The sequence below is a fragment of the Macrosteles quadrilineatus genome, unplaced genomic scaffold (genome assembly GCF_028750875.1).
Source record: "Macrosteles quadrilineatus isolate MER2022 unplaced genomic scaffold, UCM_ALF_1.0 Scaffold_7__1_contigs__length_78375512, whole genome shotgun sequence".
NCBI lineage: Eukaryota > Metazoa > Arthropoda > Insecta > Hemiptera > Cicadellidae > Macrosteles > Macrosteles quadrilineatus.
Window position 1 is genome coordinate 19,958,992 of NW_026542600.1, and position 21,345 is coordinate 19,980,336.

Sequence of the window (21,345 nt, forward strand, 5' to 3'; positions counted from 1 at the left end):
TATCTTAAAGAGTAGCTCAAGAATAAGCTTGGAAAGAAATTTGGCGCTGTTCCGTTCAGTAGTTAGGGTAATACGGTACTTAACTTCAAAGTCCTTTTTTAAAACGTTTTGACCCACCCTGTAAATACGGTTAAAGATAATTAAACTTTTTTTGCACCAAAATGATCGGGGTGATTAGACCTTTAAATTGATGTATCACACAACCCATGTTTACATTTGAAAATTTCTCAAAAAGCACCCCTACCCCCCAAATTGGGCCCTTTTGGGGCATTTTTCAAAATTGAAAATAATTTTATTGGATTTGGCATGTCCAAATTAGAGGGAAATGAGAACAAACAAGTGTTAAAAGCCTTACCTTTGCACACAACAGATATGGAAAGTTTTCAAATGAACACCCTGTATAGTTATACAAAGAAGGCCTGAACTGTGTTTGAATACCTTGATTTATTTTGTTAACTGAGTCGTCAGATGAAATTTACTACCAGATGTTTCGCCATTGTTGTGAAGTGACATCTACAGTGGCTAGGTCGTTGTCAATCCTTTGAGAATGCCAAAGTATAAAGATGTTAAAGATTGTGTCAATTTGAATGGTGTGTGGGAGGTATGAGGGAAAGACTCTAAACAACACTATAAGTCACACCTCTTTTTTTATTTTTTTGTCCCACATTCACATCCTAGGACACTAGTTCTAGCCCAGAACTGTTTTATACATTACTTCAGGCTAGTCCTAGAGGCTTGCGGCATTATCATATAGATAAAACCCATTGGTGATTGGCTGGATTTGTACCCGGGACCTCGGGCACCAAAGCCCTGCGCTCTACCACTAGACCAGCTTGCTCCCTGGAAGTCACGCCTCTAGACGCCAGCAGTATAAAATAAATCCAACAGCGATTAATTGTTGAGATTACTGTACAAAGTAACTAAATCTGCAGTGGTAAGAGAAGGGTTTCAGTGTGCTTTTACTCTTGTCACTCAATTCTAAACTACATTTCATATCATAAAAGCACTATAACTACTATTTTAGTTCAATATAAAACATTAATTTTTATATGCACTAAATAAATTTAATTTTTTCTGTTTCCTGAAATATTTTTTTCCATCCCACTTGGTTCTAATGTAAACTTGTAATAGGAATTAATAATCTTGTAAAACGATTTGACAAGAGGATAAGCAGGAGCATTTATTACTAAATGAAACTTGCATATTTTTAACAATATTGCTTTTAAATTTCAGGCAGCAGTTGGTTTAAAAGAGTTATACAAATAATTTATTTACCTATTTTGCCTGAAGGTCTTGTAGGTTGTAGGTTGAACTATGTACTCTACGCTACACACATTTCGTTCCTCAGTGCGGCATCTTCATGGGAGTTTTCTTACACTAGATTCGTAACACTATACTGTACATATTGAAGTTAAGAAAGCTACTTATCTTAAATATGTACAGCTACTTTAGCTCTTAATTTAAGTAAGAGCTACATACTCTAAGAATTCTAAGTAGTTGTTCTTTTGGATTCTCTTGGTGTAACAGTTAAATGTACTTCTATCCTCCTCCAATCCGAACAGCTGTTGCCATCTCACACAGTGAGACCACACCCCACCCACCGCTGGTGGATCGTGGATCCCTCCACAGCTGGTCATACTTCAAGTAAATCCAATAAGTTGATCCTTTATCCATTCAGTTCAAACAGTTGGTCACACTCCTAATGTTTTTGGAGACTTATTATAAATTTATGGAAAGTAAATAGAAGAAACGTCTTATAACACATAAAACATATATTTACGCTTATACTGTTACTCACAAGACGCTAAATATAAAAAAAGATGGTAAGTTGTGATCGATTTCGATTGGACACTCCAATCATCATCAGACCCAATAGGCGAATCACCACTTACCATCTTTTTTGTATATTTACCGTCTTGTGAGTAACAGTATAAGCGTAAATATATGTTTTAAGTGTTATAAGACGTTTCTTTTATTTACTTTTCGTAAATTTAATAACACGTACAATGCTGGTCAAGAAGTTATGTTATTATAAATAACCAATTCTCCTATTTCCTGCAAATCACAAACAGTGAAACAGTTTATGTATGTGTTTTTTTCAGACATAAACGAATGTGAACGAGGAGACATTTGCAAACCGAATCAAGTATGTGTGAACATTGCTGGGGGGTATATCTGCAGCAATAAAGCTACGTGTGAGCCTGGCTTTCGACTAAATCCTCAAACCAACCGATGTGTAGGTGAGATTCAACTAGATTGCTAGTTTTTAGTTGTAAAATATGTTTGTGCTTCAAGATCTACAGTCAAGCTACGGGGGTTTTTAAATTATATTTCAGATTTGAATGATGCTGTATCATAGCTGTAGGACCATTTGAAAATAAATCAGTAATTTTTTTCTGAAATTTCTACATAGAAAACAATTCTCAGCCTGGTCAGCTCAGGACACAACCTTTGCCGAGCTAAACAAATTATGGATAATCCACCAGTAGTATTCTACACAGAGCTGGCATTGAGTGTGGGGCCCAGTAAAAACATTCAGAGCGGGCCCCTTACTCCCAAAAAAAGTAGTATCCCAACAATACTAACTAACAAAAATCCCAGTGTATAATATTAGACTATTAGTGTTAATATTCCCCCCTTTTTCTTTTCTATATTTCACATAATTTAATTACCATAAATTCACAGACCTTTTATAGCCTTTTCCTGTTTTTTGCACCTAGAGTGGGGCCCTGTGTGTGCGACTGCACCTTTACACCTGCCTAAGGCCAGCTCTAATTCTACATTACCATTCTCTAACATCTTAAATAAATTTAGCTCACATATTACACCTGTGTATATTAATTAAATAGACTAACCAAAATGGTTGTACAGTATTGCCATTTACTTTCTAGAAGTTAATATTATGTCAACATAAAGGTTACTCAATACATATGATGGACGTAGAAAAATCACTGCAGGTGTATTTTTGTTCTAGATTAACACACTCATTAAAAACTTAACTATCTTAATATTTTTATAAATTATACTGTATCCTCACGTTCATACAATTTATGTTAACAGGATGGAACTAAATAAATTAAAAAATAATAACATAATGTGCATGATGCCTATACTCTTAGTTTAGGCAGCAGTAGTTGACTACTGCAACTACAAAAAGATATTTTGTATTGTATTTGTTTACCAAACAACACAAGCACAAGTAGATTCTTGCCATGGGAAACTCAATTTACAGATTAATGACTTCCTTTTTATGCCGACTGTACAATCTAGCATGTGAAGGGAATAAGGCTGAACTATAGAGACTGTACTGCAGGTTTGAACAAAATTAAAAAGAAAAAATATTAATTTTATAAATCTACAAGACCCTTCATCAAGGACCTCTATCAAAGCTTCCATATTTTCCTCACTATCTGTCTTTATAATAGCTACCAGTCCCTTGTAGTTCCACTATACTGTATGACAAAATGTCATTATGGAGAATTTTAATACAAAATAAGATGTTGAAGAATATTATAGAATCCGCTTTTGTTTGTTGGCAGACATAGACGAGTGTTCGGATCAGCCGGGTCTTTGTGACCACAACTGCCTCAACACATGGGGTTCATTCCGCTGTAGTTGTCGACCCGGCTTCACTCTATCTACAGACAACAGGTACTATCTCTGTTCTAAAACAGAATTTTGAAGTAATATTTATTTAAAGTTATTTACAAACAGAACTTAATTATTTGTTTGATAATTTGTTTCAAAATGGCGGCCATTTTTGCGAATTGTTCGCACATTGTCTTAATTAATAGCCTTTAATTTCAAAACCGCAAAAAATTTGTCCGTTCTGATTGAAAATTCGCAATCCTTGTAAACACAGCTTTACAATGATTGTGTCACATGTAATAATTTAAAAAAATTATCATTTTTACCAAAAACATTTTTTGTAATTCAAGATTCAAGATTCTTTATTTCCAATAAAGTACAATAAATAAAAAGTGACATATTTTATATAAAGGAAAAAATATTCCTCACAAGACTACACGTCTGTGTGTGAGGAAGAGTCCATGGCACTCGCTGGTCACTCTTAAAAAATATATACACTTACATAAAACAACTTTTCTAGTTAACAATAATATAACTTATTCATTAAAATTAAAAATAAAATAAAATATCTTAGTCCTGGCCAACATATAACCATCAGAATATAAGTTCTAAACACTTGTTAAGTTAAAGCAAATTAAAAATTAAAAAATTAAAGATACCCCTCAAAATAAAATAAAATAATTCTTACAATTTAAAAACAAAAATCAATCCGGTTTAAAAATTTTGACATAGCCCATGCCTGATATAGCCCAACTTGGCTGATAAGTTGGAGATTTAATAGATTTTTTATTATTTTTTTTTTATTCAAACGTATGGTGAATGAATTAAATTTTCAGCAGCCGTGGGGCCGACGTGTAACAGCCACTCTCCAACTATTCTCGCGAAAACGGCTGCACTGCTACTCTCTGCCTGAATGATATTATTTGGAAGATTTCGGTATAATTGATGTGCAATATAAAATGGATTAGAAAGCTCTATTCTGTAACCTAATCTGGGTATTGTGTATCCAAAGTTTAATCGGTTTCTTGTTATATATGTGTGAGTTGGCTGTGTGAAAATTTTGTGTTTGTTGTCTTTAATGTAGATTAGAAGGGTTTTAATAAATAATTGTCTAATATTGAGTACAGGAAAATCGTGGAATAGCAGATCAGTAGAATATCTTTGTCCTTTTTTTAGAATGGTTTTTATTATAGAGCGCTGTGTCACCCCCAGTGGCTCCAGTACGGCGGAGGAGGCACCACCCCACGCCAGAACCCCGTATTGCATTATAGATTGCACATAGGCGATGTACACACTCCTGCAGTGATCCGGAGTAAGCACGTGGCTCAACTGCCCAAAAGCATAAATCATTTTTCTTAATTTTTGTTTTAAGTACTGTATGTGTGGCACCCATGATAATTTTTGATCTATGACTACACCTAGATATTTATAAGTTAAAACCTTTTCAATGATTTCGCATCCACAGTTGACGGACTCCGGATCGCCACAAGAGTGCATTTTTAGGATCCTCTGTCCTGGACCATAATTATCTCTAAGGATAATTGGCAAACTTTTAGTTTTTTGTACGTTAACAGAAAGTAGATTGTGATCAAACCAGTTTTTTATTTTGATGAGGTCAGAGGATGCCTTATTGTAAACCTCATCCCAGGTGCTTCCGTATGATACCAAAGCCGTGTCGTCAGCAAACAGAAATATGCTTCCATTTATATTTAATTTGGATATGTTGTTAATGTATACCAGAAATAGCAGAGGTCCAAGTGTACTTCCTTGAACCACGCCATAGTCAACAATCGTTGGGTCACAATTTATTCCCTTAATACAAACATATTGTTTACGATTTTTGAAATAGGAAGAAAACCAGTTTAGTGTGTTATTTTTTGCCCCTATTAATTCAAGTTTTTGTAATAATTTTGATCTATTTACAGAATCAAATGCCTTTGCTAAGTCTAGGAAAGTTAAAATGATTTTATTTTTTCCATTGATTTTCTCATTTACTAATTTGGTTAAGTCAAATAAAACATCGGAAGTATTTTTCCCTTTCCTAAATCCATATTGTGATTCAGATAAAATTTTATTTGTTTCAAGATAATTAGTTAATTGGATCTTTACACATTTTTCTAGAATTTTATCTATGGTGGTTAGTAAAGATATTGGTCTAAAATTACTCATTTCAGCTTTGGCACCAGATTTGTAGATAGGGATGACTTTTGCAATTTTGAATAGGTCAGGAAACTCTCCTGAACGGATACTAAGGTTTATCAAATGTAAAAGGGGTTGAACAAGATAATTTGAGAAGGTCTTAACAAGTTTTGCAGGGATGTTATCCCATCCTGGAGCAGAGCATCCTTTTATACTATTAATTATATTTATTAGTTGATCTTGATTGATCGGCTTCAGCTCAAATACAGAATGAAAGGCATGGTGATGATCCTCCACCTCGGGTGGCCCCACTGGATTAATAGCGCTAGCTAGGATGTAGCCTACATTAGCAAAATAGTCATTGAATTGTTGGCTGATATTTTTTATGTCAGGAGTAGCAGTGCTTCCGTCACAGAAGGCCTCCACCGGGAACGGTGCGGGAATGTGTGGTCTACCTGACACCTCTTTGATAGTTGTCCAAAATTTCCTAGCATCTCCGGCTGCTTCCTCGATTTTATTCTTGTAATAATTGAATTTGGTGCGTTTAATTAGTGAATGCAGCATGTTGCGATATTGGTTATATCTATTTTTTAATTGCCTGTTGTATGGATTCTTTTTTACTGTATTAAAGAGCATATCCCGTTTCCTTATTGATGTCAGCAATCCTGCCGTAATCCAAGGTTTAAGTTTTCTACTTTTTGCGTTTACTTTGACTTCCTTGGATGCATCATGAATAATAGTTTGGATAGTATCAATTAGATTAGAAGTACAGGTATTAATTTCTCTACAATTGGTAATATTCTGCCAATCAGATTCTTTTAGTTTTTCATCAATTTTATTCCAATCAATTTTTATTTTAAATGAATCTTTCGAGATTGGATGTTGTTTACTAGGTTTAGAAATTTCTAGAACAATAGGATAGTGGTCCGTTATATTAGTTTCAATAACCGCGGGATATGCTGAATGAAATGATTTTAATTTCAAAAAGAAGTGGTCAAGACATGCGTTACTTTCAGGGCGAGTTACTTTGTCAATGCATTGTATTAAATCAAAATCACTAAGGATGTCAACATATTTTTCTTCAGCTGAGTTAAGTGATGGGTTTAAAATATTGAAATTTATATCACCAGAGAAAATACGAACATACTCTGAATGGGAAGTGGAATTATAATAGTTATAAACACCATCAAGAAACAATTGAAGGTTAGAATTAGGGCTCCTGTAAACGGCTAGTAATTCACAAGGTTGACCGTCCCAGTCGAAGGTCAGAGATAAGGCAGTGGCCACACCGCCGATCAACAGCTGATTACAGGTTGCAGATAAAGAGTTATCTAGATATACAACTACACCATCGCTTTGATTAAGATTGTTGCTTGAACTAAAAATATTGTAACCCGGAATACTTTCTAAAATAGAATCTGTTTTTAACCATGCCTCTGTTAGTACTATGCAATTAAAATGGGTTTTTATTCCTTGGAGAAACGCACAAAATTCGTCAAAATTTTTATTGTAGCTCCTTATATTCTGATGGATTATTCTAAACCTTGACCCGAAATTACTTTGAGATAAATCAAAACAAGAATTAAGAGTACTTATATCGGAGTAAACATTACATTCTTTAATTGGAAATTCGTTATAATCTTCCTCGTTTAACATGTCCATACCCGGTCCCTATCGCAAAACCATCCAGCCTAATTAATTTAACAGATCCAAAGTCGTGTTTCTTTATGTTTATTACGAACCTAAATATTAATTATTCATATAGGAATGTTCTGCTATAAATACACTCATTTACACACATATTTAATTAAAATAAATCCTACAATGCCAAGGAGATTGGAAAATCACAAAAAATAAGATTTCCGAAAATTATGATTTTATCTTAGTCTTATCTAAAGACACATCCTTACCACATTCCTTTCATCAAGGTAAAATTACTACTAAAATGAAATTATAAAATGAAAATATACGCCAACATTTTTTTAACAAGGTGGGCTTTAGTCTCTTATAAGGAAGGGTTATTGGCAAAATGTAATTGTTAGATACAAGACCAACCTTAGATGATTTGAGATTTGAGACATTATTTTTTGAAAATGTTGAGGGGTTTTTTTACATACTGATATTTTAAAAGTGGATGACAATTTAATAGAATGAAATAAATGAACAAATGAATGGCATTAGATTTGATGAACACATTAAATACTTTGAACCCATATCTCATATTTATTATATTACACTAAACCTACACAACTCTTTTGAGCAACTGTTAATACAGATAAATGGCTAATTCTTGGTGAATACTACTTTCTTGTTATATGTGTTTTGGAAATATAGTTCTTGTTACTAGATTGACTATTATCTTTTCATTTGTTAGAATTTAACTATAATAAAAAATGAAATAATCCCCTCTATAGCTTTCTGACTATATTTTGAAAAGTAATAAGTTTACTGTACTTGTAATAATAACCATACGTAATAATAATGATAATACGTTTGTAATAACGCACAAAATTAACTATTTATAATATTAATTATTTGTAATACGTATTATGTATTTGTAATTGACTAATAATTATAGTTTAATGTATTATTGTTTTTGGTTACACTAAAGTGGTATTTAATTTGACTGTATTATTTATAATTTCACTGTGGTATCTCTAAAATATACTTTTACTATTATTGAACAAATTATTAAATAAAATAAAAAGACCTAATAAACAACTACTTTTCGTGGAAACTAACTATGTCGTAAGATATTTTTCTGGTTACCATAAAAGCAACTAAACAATTGTTATAGCTAAAAAGTATTGTTACATCTAAAAGAGTATACTGTAGTGTGTAAGTAGATACCTAATTACGATGCTATTTGTATTTCTCTTTATCGTTATAAAAGACACATTATTGATTTGCATGAGTTTAACTAAAATTACTATGGGGTATTAAATAAAGATATCTAAAATTGACTTTTGTTTCAGGTAAAAGATATCTATACTTATAGGAGATTTAACACATACATATTACATTTACTGAACTGTTTCTTTACAGATAAACTGTGGTTAATGAAAAAATTAAATTTGATAGGTACTCTGAGAAAATAAATAAATACTATGCATCTAAATAAAAAGTATACTCTAAAAAAGGGACTTACAATTTATGGTGTTAAAACTTTACTTTGAGGGTACCCCAGGTTTAGCTGGTGAGGCCAGTGTCTTGGCGTACGTGTTGGTCAGTGGGGTGGTGACAGTGGGGGCGGCGGTAGAGGCTGCGGAGTCAACATCACCGGGGGTGAAGCTTGGGGCATCTGAGTTGACCACTGGGGTGGTGGCGTTCCCGGGGGCGGCGGCTTCGGAGACCTCATCTTTGAGAGCGGCAGGTCCAGAAGAAGAACGACGAATTCGCTTGAGATCGTTTTCAGTTTTTACTCGGATGGTTTTCCCTTGTTCCGTTTGCTTGACGAGTATGCGCCCGTCCTTCACCCAGACATAAGCCAGACATTTCTCTTTGACCATATCCCTGCCTAAGTTAAAGACCTTTCTAGAGTGTTCGGTCAAGTGCTCATTAAAGTAGACAGTCGAATCAGGAAAGATACGATGGATTTCGTTGGCTTTTAAAGATCCCTTTTCTTTTCTAGCGTCTAACCATTCAGATTTAATAGTTCTGGACGAGAATTTCACGACAATCACGGGAGGACGACCTTTGGACATTTTATTTGAAAGACGATGGGCAGCCGACACGTCATACCGGTGGAAGTTAATATTGAGGACTTTGGCAATGTCGGCTAGGATCATGAAGACATTTTCGCCTTTAAGCATGGGCACTCCTGTGATAACGATATTATCTATACGGGAATATTGCTGCATCTCTTCGATTTCAGTCTGCATATCTAGTATTTTGGTTTGTAGTTCTATGTTTTCTTCCTGTAGTTTCTCTACATTTATGTCTGTAGCTGTTATTTTACTCTTCACTTCATCATATTGTAGTTTGACTTCACCGAGGCCCGTTGTTAGGATATTTATATCACATTCGACTTTATCTAATTTATTTTGTGTTTGCTGCCACATTTCAGAACTTTCCTTCCGTAACCCGATGAAAGATTCATTAGTGTCTTTACGTAGCGCGGCTATCGCATCTAGTATAGTCGCCGTATCGCGATCAAGACCCATCTTGCTGTTCGTCGATGAGTTTTCGGATACACAGCCTTCGCACTTGTATGAATTCCTAGTCAGCCTCTTCGAAGAATCTCCAGACGCGTTCCTGCAGCAGGTTAAATGGAACGGAGAATTACAATCCGTGCATTTAATTAAGTTTTTCTGCTGATCAATCAGTAGTTCACATTTACCGCACTTTTCACTTGTCATGTTCTGAGCCACTTTACTGTATAAAAAACACTTTTCACCAACGCCACTTGGCTATCCCCGATTTCACCAACCGCGTAAATAGTTTATTAATTATAAAAAATCACAATAACACAACACACTGACAGGTATGAGCTGGACAGTTTGCAACGAGGAAACTAGCCGGACATGAACAGATAAGGAGGTCCGCTCTCCACGAGCGCCTGATAAGAACTGAGCGCCTGATAAGAACTGTTGGTAGTCTTGTGAATAAAAAAATCAAATGACAACATATGTCAAATAGCATATAATTTTAAGCGCCTTGTTAAGATGAACAACTTCCCAACTAACACCTACTGTCTATTTCTTTTAGGATTTAAATAATAAACCAAAAATTAAATTTTCCCATATAAAATGCATGTTACTTTCAAAAGCCTAAAATAAAAACAAAATTTTATTGTTTGGCAATGCAATAAAAAAAATTTCAGCCATTTTTAAACAAATTGAGATAATTGAGTTCTGTTTTCACCATAATGTTGTTCTAAGCAAGACCTATCTAAAAATGTACGATGTTATAGGTTGACATAGGGAAATTTTGAGATTTGAACCCCTTTGACCTTCATTTCTGGAACACCCTGTTCTTGGATTATAATCTAAGTATTTTAAATAGATTCATCATATGTGATTTAAGGGGGAATAATTATATTTCACGTTTCTAGGTGAAAACGTACTCCTGTAAAAGTATGTGTACACGGTCTGCTTCACCCTGTATAATATTTTATAGTTGGTACAATGATCAGGTGGTATGAAGTATGGTCATATCTATAGTACAATCTGCACCAAACAATCAACTCTTATTTGGCATCATGACATTATACTCTATGTTACAGGACGTGTGTGGATATAAACGAATGTGAGGTGTTTAAGGATCGGAGATTATGTATCGGCTACTGTGTCAACCAACCAGGATCATACTCCTGTCAATGCCCCCAGGGGTACCGTCTAGGCTTAGATGGAGCTTCGTGCCAAGGTACATCGGCAAAAGACATTAATCTTACACATTGTAGGGATTTCAGTGGAAACACCTCAAATAAAGAAACTGTTTTTATTTGCTTCAAACTATTTTTCTAAATATCTGAATGTTCTAGTTTTCAAAACAAAACACCTTCAATGATGGTATCACACTATACCCATTAATCAGCTCTATCCAGAACATACAAATCTGGCCATGACGGATTCAGTATTCTAAGAACCAACTTTAATGAAAGTTTAATAGGAAGAATCAAGTAAAGTAACTGATACACTGTACTTTCAAATAGGGTCATTTTTTGCCCAACACTAATCTTAATTGAATCCCTAGTGTTCTTCTACCTTATTGTGGTGAAAACCTCTAATTAATGGCAAACGTTATTGTAATTGGAATAAAAAATAATAAATCACAGAAATATATTCACATAATTTATTAATTAAAACAAATGATATTCTTAATTTGTTGTGAAAGAAAAATTGTTTTCTTAAAAGCAAGTTCATTTCTTTTCACGAAAAAGAAACTGATTTTCAAGCTCCTTTAATTTCAAAACGTTTAATTAATCAACCATATTAAAAAAGGAAGTAAAATTGTTTCAAAACCAATTAATCACTTAAATGAAACACAATCTTAAATACATTTGTATTTGAGAATATCAATGGTTGACTCATATACATATTTTCACAGATATTGATGAATGCAGTGGCAGCAACCATTGCACTAACCGCAATGAAATTTGCTTAAACATGCGGGGAACTTATAGATGTGTGTCAACTGCTTGTCCTACGGAGTACATAAAAGATACACAGCATAAAAAGTAAGTTCTGTAGGACCAGAAATGTATCACTTAAAGACGGTTCACGAGTCACGGGTTATCCTTAGTTCGAGCGCAAAATCCAGTTATAGCCGGTTTTTTGCGCCGCGGCTTGGAAATCGGCTTCTCGAGTACGAGGTTACCCGCGCTCGAGCGCAGACAGATAAACTTCACCCAATTATGACAGGGATAAACCCGAGCGCAAAAAGTCGGCTTCACGGGTTCAATTAGAGAAAACCCCGGGCCAAATGTCGGGTTCACGAGTCATGGTCTAGCGCAAACTGGATAATCTCGAGCGTAAATAACAATGGTTTTGGTCTTCAACTTAACCCTGCTAGGGGGCAGGGTTAAGGTGACATCATGTCGGGATTATCTCATTTGCTCGTTTATTGTTTTTTTGTTAGCAAAAAGAATGTTATATTCGGATTCGCCATTAAATTCCGAACAATTTCATTACCCTCAACATGATATTTATTTTTTTACTACTGATAGCCGAAAACATGCAAAACATCGTAAAAAGTAACTGTTGGGGCATTTTGATTAATTATTACTAAGTAAAAATATAACTAATAGCTTAACATATTCATATAAATTTAAATTGCAATCGAATCTTATTTTGTAAATTCTTTATATTTATTTTAGCAATTTTGAATCCTTTTATTTCAGCTGAATAATATCAAAATAAAAATGGTTCCAGCAAACACTGTTAGTTTTGTCTAAGATTTTTTATTGTATAAAATTAGTTCAATTTTTGTTCCGCCATAAAATTCATATAAAACATAGGTCATTTTATTTAAGTATCCAAATTTTTTTATTTCGTATGTTTTAAATTATATGTTTATATTATTATGTTTATGATTTAAGATTTGTTAAAGAAAGACCTTTTCATCTGATAATGTCTTAATATTTGTCATATCGGGATTTACAATAAATTGTTTCAATTTGCTGAGGTAAATGATAAATTATATAGTTAAATATACAAAACGTTGTATCACAACAAAATATTTGTTAAAATTATAACCTGTTTTCTCATGCTTAGGGCTGCGCTCTGCCCGTCTGGCACGCGCAAATGTTCTTAGGGGCTTAGTTCTTAGGCCTGCTGTTTGTAGCCCCAATTGTGAACTGATTTACAAGATCTTGGTGTCATAAAATGTTATTGTAGGTTTGCCATTTTATATTTACGTTTATTACTGTATACGTATGAAGGCATCTCTGCTCCTATAATAGCCAGTTGTTGCTAGAAATTGATTTTTTATACAAATTACTGATACATAAAAGATATTCATAAATCTTTGAAAAGAGCAGTCATTTTATTAAATAATTTGAACGTTTGGATACAACTGCAAACCTGATAAAGTATGTCTTATTTTTTAACATAATTGGTAATCGAATTTTATTGCAAACATTACCAAGATTTGTATAAACTTATTTTAAAACATAATTGCATTTTCCCGATTCAATGTACTCAGTAAAAGTGTATTATTCATAATTCAATGATAAATTGAGTAACCTTAAACTTTAGTATAAAATGAATTCAAGTGCAAGTCCACAACCTTTTATACGATATCAGTAAATACTCTGTTTAATTATAATAATTTATGAACCAATCATTATGACGCAATGTCATCCTCTTGTTTTGGGGCTCGTCGACCGCGAGCAGCGGCCCGGCAGGTGGCTGTTGCCAACCTCCCAACGAAAATTCCCAGTTAATCCCTGCTCTTGAGCGACGGCCAGTGTTGGTCTCGGCTAAGCTTGATCTCGGCTAACGCTCTATGTCGTGAACCCAATTTTTAACCGTCGGTTAAAATTGGTCGAGATCAACGATAACCGCGGGCCACGAAACCCCGTACTCGTGAACCGCCTCTTAATCATTTTACTAAGACAGTGCTGTGCGTTTTGCATGTATTGAGAGTCGAATTTGTATGCAGGAGTGTGGAATAGAGTGGATAATTTGTGTAACTTTTTTGTTCACAAAGATCAGCTGTTTTGCCAATATTTAGTTTAGCCATTATGATCAAGTATAGCTGGGTCCAGTTTCGAACCAAAAAGCTGTTATCTTTTCTCAGGATTGAACTTACGACCTTCTGATTGTAAAGCAAGCACTTAAACCACTCAACTACCGAGAGTTTAATTATATTTTATTCAAACAGATCTAGATAAATTGGTTTTAAAGGGCATTATTGAAACTATATTTCTTAATAGTTCCCAGTAAAATCCAGGCAGTCTGGCACTTACATTTATGAAAAACGTTTAAAATAAAACTGGAAGAAATAGTTGCTTGGGAGAAACATTCGCTGTCAAGGAAGTGAGATTAACTTCAAATAATTTAAATGAAAACATAATGTAAATGTTGAGTAAATATGTACTTATGTGTTCCTTCATAGATCTAAATCCAAATTAGTAAGCCATTAAAGCACTGTTTCACATGTGTTATCTAGACCAATAAATTCTCCAGGAAAACCAGGAAGCCAGCTCCATCTCTTATTGCCTATAAGCTCCTTAGCTATATCAGCTGCCACCCACAATATAAAAAAAAATATGTAACAGAACATTTCTGTTGATTTTAGTCGATGCAAAAGAATAACAATGTCGTGTCGGGATGGAGACACAGAATGTTTAGAGAAACCTCTGACTTACACATTTCACTTCATCACTCTGGTATCGAACCTGACGACCAGGGCGGAAGGACCTTTGGACCTCTTCATGATGCGAGGTCCAGTGTGGTCCTCTACGAATGTAGCCTTTGATCTTCAACTAGATAAGGTAGGGTGTCAATGGTGCTTTTAAATTTAAATTCAGTTCAAAAATTAAATACAAGTTTATATTGTCAACTCAGCAATTTGTTAGTATTACTCAATATTTACCTTGATGATTGCCTGAGTTCTTGATTGGAGGTTAAACAACATACTAACTATCAATACGTACAATCAAGTACTCAGGTGATCATCAACGTAAATATTGAGTAATATTGTTCTTAAATCTTGGCCCACAAAAATGTGTTTACTTTACATTATTTGGTAAAAATAGGTCGTAGGATGTTTCATTTACCTGTTAGTGTGATTTAAAAATCTTATGAGAGAATCTTATGAAACTAAAGAACTTTTAATGAAATTATCTTTTTAAGTCTCTTTTTATGCTTGTTATAGTATCAAAGTACATCGGTTTTTAAAATTGGCAACAGGATTGCATTTATCAAAACCATTATTGTTTTAACAGAATGCAATTACAATTGGTTACTAGGAAATGTTTACCCACCCAACCGATTGCTTCAATGATTATAGTATGTTATTGCTGCTACTAAGGTAATTAAAAGTACATTTCACCAGTCAACATTAGATGAAATGTGAAGAGAATTTTTTTTCAGTTTCAGAAACAAGCCAATAGTGTTCCATTTAAACTTTGATGTAATTTTTTATTAGTTTCAAAAGAAAATAACACATTTGATTTCATTCAAACCCTCAAAGTTCTACTACTCTTAAGTTATCAGTTGGTATATACTTGTCCCTGTTCAGGTACACGCACCACCATCTGTACCAGTCGCAACATTGGAAGATTTCCAGCTGGTGTCATCAGATCACAACATCGCTAACATTCGATTGCTCAAACCCCTCATGGGGCCTCAAGATATATTTCTTCAACTCATCATGAAGTTTTATTACAATGGAATATATGGTGGAACTACAATATCTAACATATCAATATTTGTCTCACAGTATGAATTTTAGCAGTATAAAATGTATAGAATAAACATATTTCTCATTTGTATACTTTATCCTTGTATTGTATGTTTTAATGAAAATCATACCATGACATCACACAGACAAAAGATTTTATGGCAACATGTGTTATTGCTCTATTAGCAAATTTATGTGCCTACCAGTATATTTTAAAGAATGTTAAAGTAAAAATATTTTCAATCAATCTAATTTGAATTCATATTTCATTGTAGAAAGCATTTTTAAAATAAAGTCTATTTACTTAATAATATGTGAACATTCCATAATTGATTCAACAACAAGACATTTATTTTTACTCAAAATACTCATATTTTTAACAAATCTCATTTGCCTTACTTTATGACATTATTATTTTCTATAAACGGGATGATGAAATAAACAAAATACATTATACAACTTAACTGATTTATTTTTTACATATATTTGATAAAAAACAAGAGAGAAGTAAAAGAAGAGTTAAGAGAAATAAATACATTTACAGAAATAATACTGTTACAGTATCAGTTTGGAGAAAACATATTGTTTTAAGGTATAAAATAAATTTTTGTACCAACCTTTAGATTCCGTTAATGTCTAGTCCTGGAACAAGAAAAATTAACTTTTAATAATAACAATACCTTTTCAAATACACTAACTTAGCAGCTAAAAGTAGGAAATGACGGCAAATGTCATCATTGTTTATTATGCTATTGGTAACAATTAAAGTGCAAAACAGTCTTACTATTCAAATTCAATATGTCCAGAGCTTGGTGTATGAATGGTTTATGAATCAAACTAATAAATAAATATCAAAAATATATCTTTCAAATAATTTGAGACTGTTAAATCAAGTTTCAAATTGAACTGAAAGAATTACTACGAGCTGACAAATAAAATAATAACGTAAAACCAAGGGCGGTTTGGAGAAGAAAACTTCCTCGCCTTGAAGAAGGTTACAGAAAGACGAGAGAGCGTTGCGGGGCGTAGCTCGTCTGAAAAATACAATGTTGTCTTAAATAACAACAAGATGGCGGCTGTTGCACTCTCAAGCAGTTAGCGCCTCATTCCATGCTTGCACAATTAGGGCAAACACAACCACAGGTCACCGGTTTGTGGGGATCAAGCATTACGGTTTAGTACTCTCACCAATGGTTACAAAAAACCAAACCATATCACATCTAAACTATTATACAAAATGTTGTTTGAGTTTCAGATAAAACTTAATTTTAAAATGTTACACTCTGCTATGAGAAAGATAAAAAACACTGGAATACTACTGAAGTAACTAGCTCTAACGATTAGTTTAGAATAGTCAAGAGATTGTACAGGTACAAAGGAATCTGCTTAAAAAAGAAAATGTTGTTTAATGTTTACTAACTTGTTTTCTGTTACTGTTTCATTTTTATTCAACTACTATTGTTTTGCAGAATAGTTGACAGACTTATTGCAGTACATTGTCTACCAAGTTATCATTATGGGAAATAAACTAATTAACGTGGAATGCTTGGTCATAGCCTAATATCCCAAATTATGTGGCTTCATGCAAAATTCAAGTACAAATCATGGATTTTTCCTGATCTTGCAAATTCATATTCAATTCCCAGCAGGCTGGACATTCCGGTTAGTATTTCAGAACACAAAATATTTTTGTTAAATTTTTTTGTTAATTTGAAAACAGTAACTTCTTTCTCAACACTAGGTTCAGATCAGTGGGGGCAGATTAGTATGGCTCTGGCATACACAACATGTATAATTACAACATAATATTGTTAACCAAACAAGTATCTCATGTAACTTTCATCACCGAATTTGTAAACAATTTCCACGTTCTGTATATAATTACAGTTGTAGGCTACAGTAAAAGCAATGGTGTGAATATATATGTGTACATACAGTTTATAATTTGCAGTTTGTTTCTACAAATGAAGTGTTGGCAACCCTGACAAAAAAAATATTAAAACAGTGCTAGAACTGTAACTGCCATTCTACCTCTGAAGAAGGGGCAAAATATCAGTTTAAATGTGTTTCTATTTTGTATACTCTTAACTTCAGAGTATAAGAAGCACCGTCTTATCAATATACAAAATTATTTCCAGAGAGAGTATTTAGTTGATCATATCATGTTAAATAGTTGTCATGTATTTTATTCAGTTTAATTTGGAATAACAGTTAGTTTCATTTTAAGTACTACAATAAACAACCTTTGTAAAAATATTCTCCACAAGAAAGTTAAGATCCAACAACAAGTTTTCATAGACTAACATAGCATTCTTTCCTTCTCCACACCAATGGGGAAAATCGTAAACGAAACCTTATAATTTTCCAGTGTTGGCAAATTCATTTTTAACCTCTAATTTAATAAAGCCTCAAACATATTAACTTGACTTTTAATGAAACTAGTATTTGTGAGAACTAATTATAAGCTGTATAAAATATTATTGTACTTAAAATATTTTTTTATAGATATGAGTGCTAGAAAGCTAAGTGTAATGCTGAAAAGAAAGTATATTAATAAATAACACAATAATCAAGAAGTTAAATAAACACTAACGAAATTAAATAATAACAGATGTTTTGAAACAGAAGATTTTATTGGATATTGAAGATAAAAAACAAAACAAGATTCCACAGTTTTTTATATTATCTTAAACAAAAGTTCATAAGGTATTTTATAACATTAAGCTTGAAACCCCTATATTAAAAGAGGGTTTTTACAAATAGTAAAGTGTGAAGTTCGAAGGTTGAAAATCAAATTTTAATAAAAATGTAACAATGAAAAAAAAATTAAGACTTCTAGGTATTCCCAAACTTCCTTATTTATATTTGTAATAAAACAGAGTTTCTTCATTAAGTTGACTAGACAAAATCTGAAAAAGGATAGAAAAGAGGTAGAAAGAGGAGAAAAGGAGAGGAATTAACAAAGTCAAAAGTAAACAAACAGAACAAACAAGTTGAAACAAAAAGTAAAGCAAAGCTTGCAAGCATGCACAAACAATCTCTATTCTAATTCTAAACTTGCTTAAGTAAAAATAAGAATAAACTGCATAAAACTAAAAATAGAAAGCCATAATTTTGCAAAACCAAAACACAAAATAAAACATGTCTTGGATCACCAGAATTGTGGTTTGGTAATTTAAATTTGTATTTCTCTTATTTGTACTCATTAAAAAATATATTTCAAATTCTGAGACATGTCTAATTTAACCTTGACCCAAAAATGTGTAGAAATAAATAATAAACATAAAGAGTGTATTATTACCCTCGAATAGTTTTTTTCTCAAATCATTTATGATGGATAAATATGCATATCATTAAATGTTTTAAATCATTTCTCTATCAACATTTTGTTGACTTGTTCATAATTTGTTTGATAAAATCAATTTTCAAATATAAGAAAACGATTTGGTAATCAATAAATGATTTGTAACATGTGAAAATCACTTGAATGGACTTAATATGATACTTTATAACAAAAAATAGTTACTACTCACCACTTCATTGACTTTGTCGCTTCAAGGATATGTTTGATGATGTTCTGAACTACATCTGTGCTCGTAGCGGTGCCTCCAAGGTCTAAAAAGTAACAAATTGAATGTATTACTTATACATAAAAATTATCAGTTTTTAAACCAAAATGGTAATGGTAAAAAATGTACTAGGTTTCAGTCCAAGATGACTGAGATTGGTTTACAATATAATATTGGAAGAATTATCACATTAGCAACTATGGAAAAAAATACCTACACAACATATAACTCGTACTGATGGAATCAGGTTTCAGATCCCGGAATGTCGTAAAAACTTGTTTTTAAGGAAAAAGCTTGTTATTTATGGAAATGTCCACCATAATTCCTCAAACCCCAGTGACTAGAGGTTAGTGCCTGCCATGGTGTATTTACCTACAAGTTCACATGGTTTCTAGTTTCTATATTGTTAAACTAGAAGGACAGAAGTTACAATGGATTCACAGTTAGTTGTAGTAGCAACTGAATATTTCAGATAGGGTTCTTAAAGACCAGTTTTTTCTGATATGATTTTAATGGTATTGACATTTTTAGGAATAATTCCGCCATCAAACATTTAGAGAAATCTGAATCAGCCTTATCTAGTGAAGATCAAAACCAGAAATTAAAAAAAAAAATACTGTATTAACATTCATTAGAGCTATACATGCAAACTTTTTGTTTTGGATTTAGTTTTAGAAGATTGTTTTATGAAATTGTATTATGAAGTTCCTAAAGCAAGTTCCTAGGACTAGTTCAGTTTTTATACGATCCTCTCACTGATAAACCAAAACCGAAACTTAAAAAATCAAATCTCGAATCTCAAAACCTGAGCGAGACACTTTTTAGTTACCTGGTCAAGGTTGCTAAAAAATAAAAATACGGGTAATGATAACATTTTCATTATGATTATGCCATCAAAACTGAAAGAGATTGACTCCTGATCAAGACAAGACATAATAACAACATAAATGTGACTTCAAACCCAAAATAAAATTATTTTTTTAACAACTAACATTAATATAAATAAAACTCTTGATATTGAAATGAACATGAATATTACATTAATTAAAACATTTAGTGGTCAATATTTCTTTGTGTTTAATAAGTATTGAATATCGATATGAAACTGAATTGTAAATTGTTCCAGTATTTAAGATGCCTTTTGCAGTTCAGAACACAATTTACTTGTTTCATTAGTGTTAATGGAAATGTATTTGCTCCATTGCTACCAGCTTGTGTGTAAACAATGTTATAAACAATAATAATGACACAAAAATGACATAATTTTCAAATTTATAAGTGCCAAAACTTCCTATTTAGAAACTTTTGAATCTCGTAACTCGCCTATCGAATCTCGAAACCGATGACACTGATGAAACTGATGACATCATTATTATATCCTGCAATTTCGGCAAAAATATTGCATGGATACTGATATAACAAAACTGAAATTTTTCATAAATTGCGTTTTTTTTTTTTTACTAAACCCAGTAAGACTAACTATAGTCTTTAAAATCGGCCCATCTTTAGATAAAAAAATTCACTGCTCAATCCAAGTTTGTTCACAGTTGAAAAATCCACAGCTCTCAAACGGTTTACATATTTACAGCTGAGTGGATACCCTATACAGTGTATATTGCAAAGCACTGGTTAAGTGACTAGTTAAACAATAAAACAGCTGATACAAGTGTTTACAGACCTGGTGTGTGGATCTTGTCTACGTTGACAGTTTGGTTGATGGCCGCAGATAGAAGGTTAGCATGTGTCTGATGGCCCAGATGCTCCAACATATCGACTGCAGCATTCAACATGGCGATCGGGTTGGCAATGTTCTTACCAGCAATCGCAGTACCAGTGTTCCTGGTACCAGGCTCGAATATGGCATACTGAAAATTGTTGAAACAGAATTCACTTTAAAAAATAATGACAGCGAGAAAGAGTTGTGAACAGCAGAATCTCTGTTATCTGGGGTCGCATCAAATGAGGGTTGTCCGTAAAGGTGAGTATCCAACGAGCTCCAGTCGCAGCCAAGTGAGTAGGTTTAATCTGACACCAAACCGTGTTCTTTAATTACCTTGCTAATATTCTACCCCTATGTGGATGATTTTCTTTGGTGCAGTTGTAACGGGCTAAAATAATGGTACAATTTTTTTGTACCATAGAGAGACTGCTCTCTTTACAGGCTAGCATGGCATCGCAGCAAACGATTACTCGAGTGACC

At 33.1% G+C, this 21,345-nt stretch overlaps 2 protein-coding genes across 5 annotated transcripts in view; one reads left to right on the top strand and one right to left on the bottom strand.

Moving 5' to 3' along the window:
* Positions 1-15,880, top strand: part of LOC128998503 (fibulin-1-like) — a 39,404-nt gene extending 23,524 nt beyond the window's left edge. Inside the window, exons 13-18 of one of the 2 annotated variants that reach the window (XM_054424663.1) lie at positions 2,103-2,240; positions 3,540-3,651; positions 10,952-11,091; positions 11,776-11,905; positions 14,470-14,665; positions 15,415-15,880. In XM_054424663.1, coding sequence (XP_054280638.1) covers positions 2,103-2,240; positions 3,540-3,651; positions 10,952-11,091; positions 11,776-11,905; positions 14,470-14,665; positions 15,415-15,627 — 929 coding nt within the window. In that variant the 3' untranslated portion in view covers positions 15,628-15,880. The remainder of the gene's footprint in view (positions 1-2,102; positions 2,241-3,539; positions 3,652-10,951; positions 11,092-11,775; positions 11,906-14,469; positions 14,666-15,414) is intronic. The other variant, XM_054424664.1, reaches the window with a different exon arrangement.
* Positions 15,881-16,023: 143 nt separating this feature from the next.
* LOC128997981 (isocitrate dehydrogenase [NAD] subunit gamma, mitochondrial-like) overlaps positions 16,024-21,345 on the bottom strand; it is a 59,011-nt gene continuing 53,689 nt past the window's right edge. For 2 of the 3 annotated variants that reach the window (XM_054423865.1, XM_054423866.1), the window contains exons 8-10: positions 20,824-21,010; positions 19,110-19,191; positions 16,024-16,218 (exon numbers count right to left, since the gene is read on the bottom strand). In XM_054423865.1, the coding sequence (XP_054279840.1) occupies positions 16,206-16,218; positions 19,110-19,191; positions 20,824-21,010 (282 nt within the window). In that variant the 3' untranslated portion in view covers positions 16,024-16,205. Of the gene's footprint in view, positions 16,611-19,109; positions 19,192-20,823; positions 21,011-21,345 lie in introns of all 3 variants that reach the window. The other variant, XM_054423867.1, reaches the window with a different exon arrangement.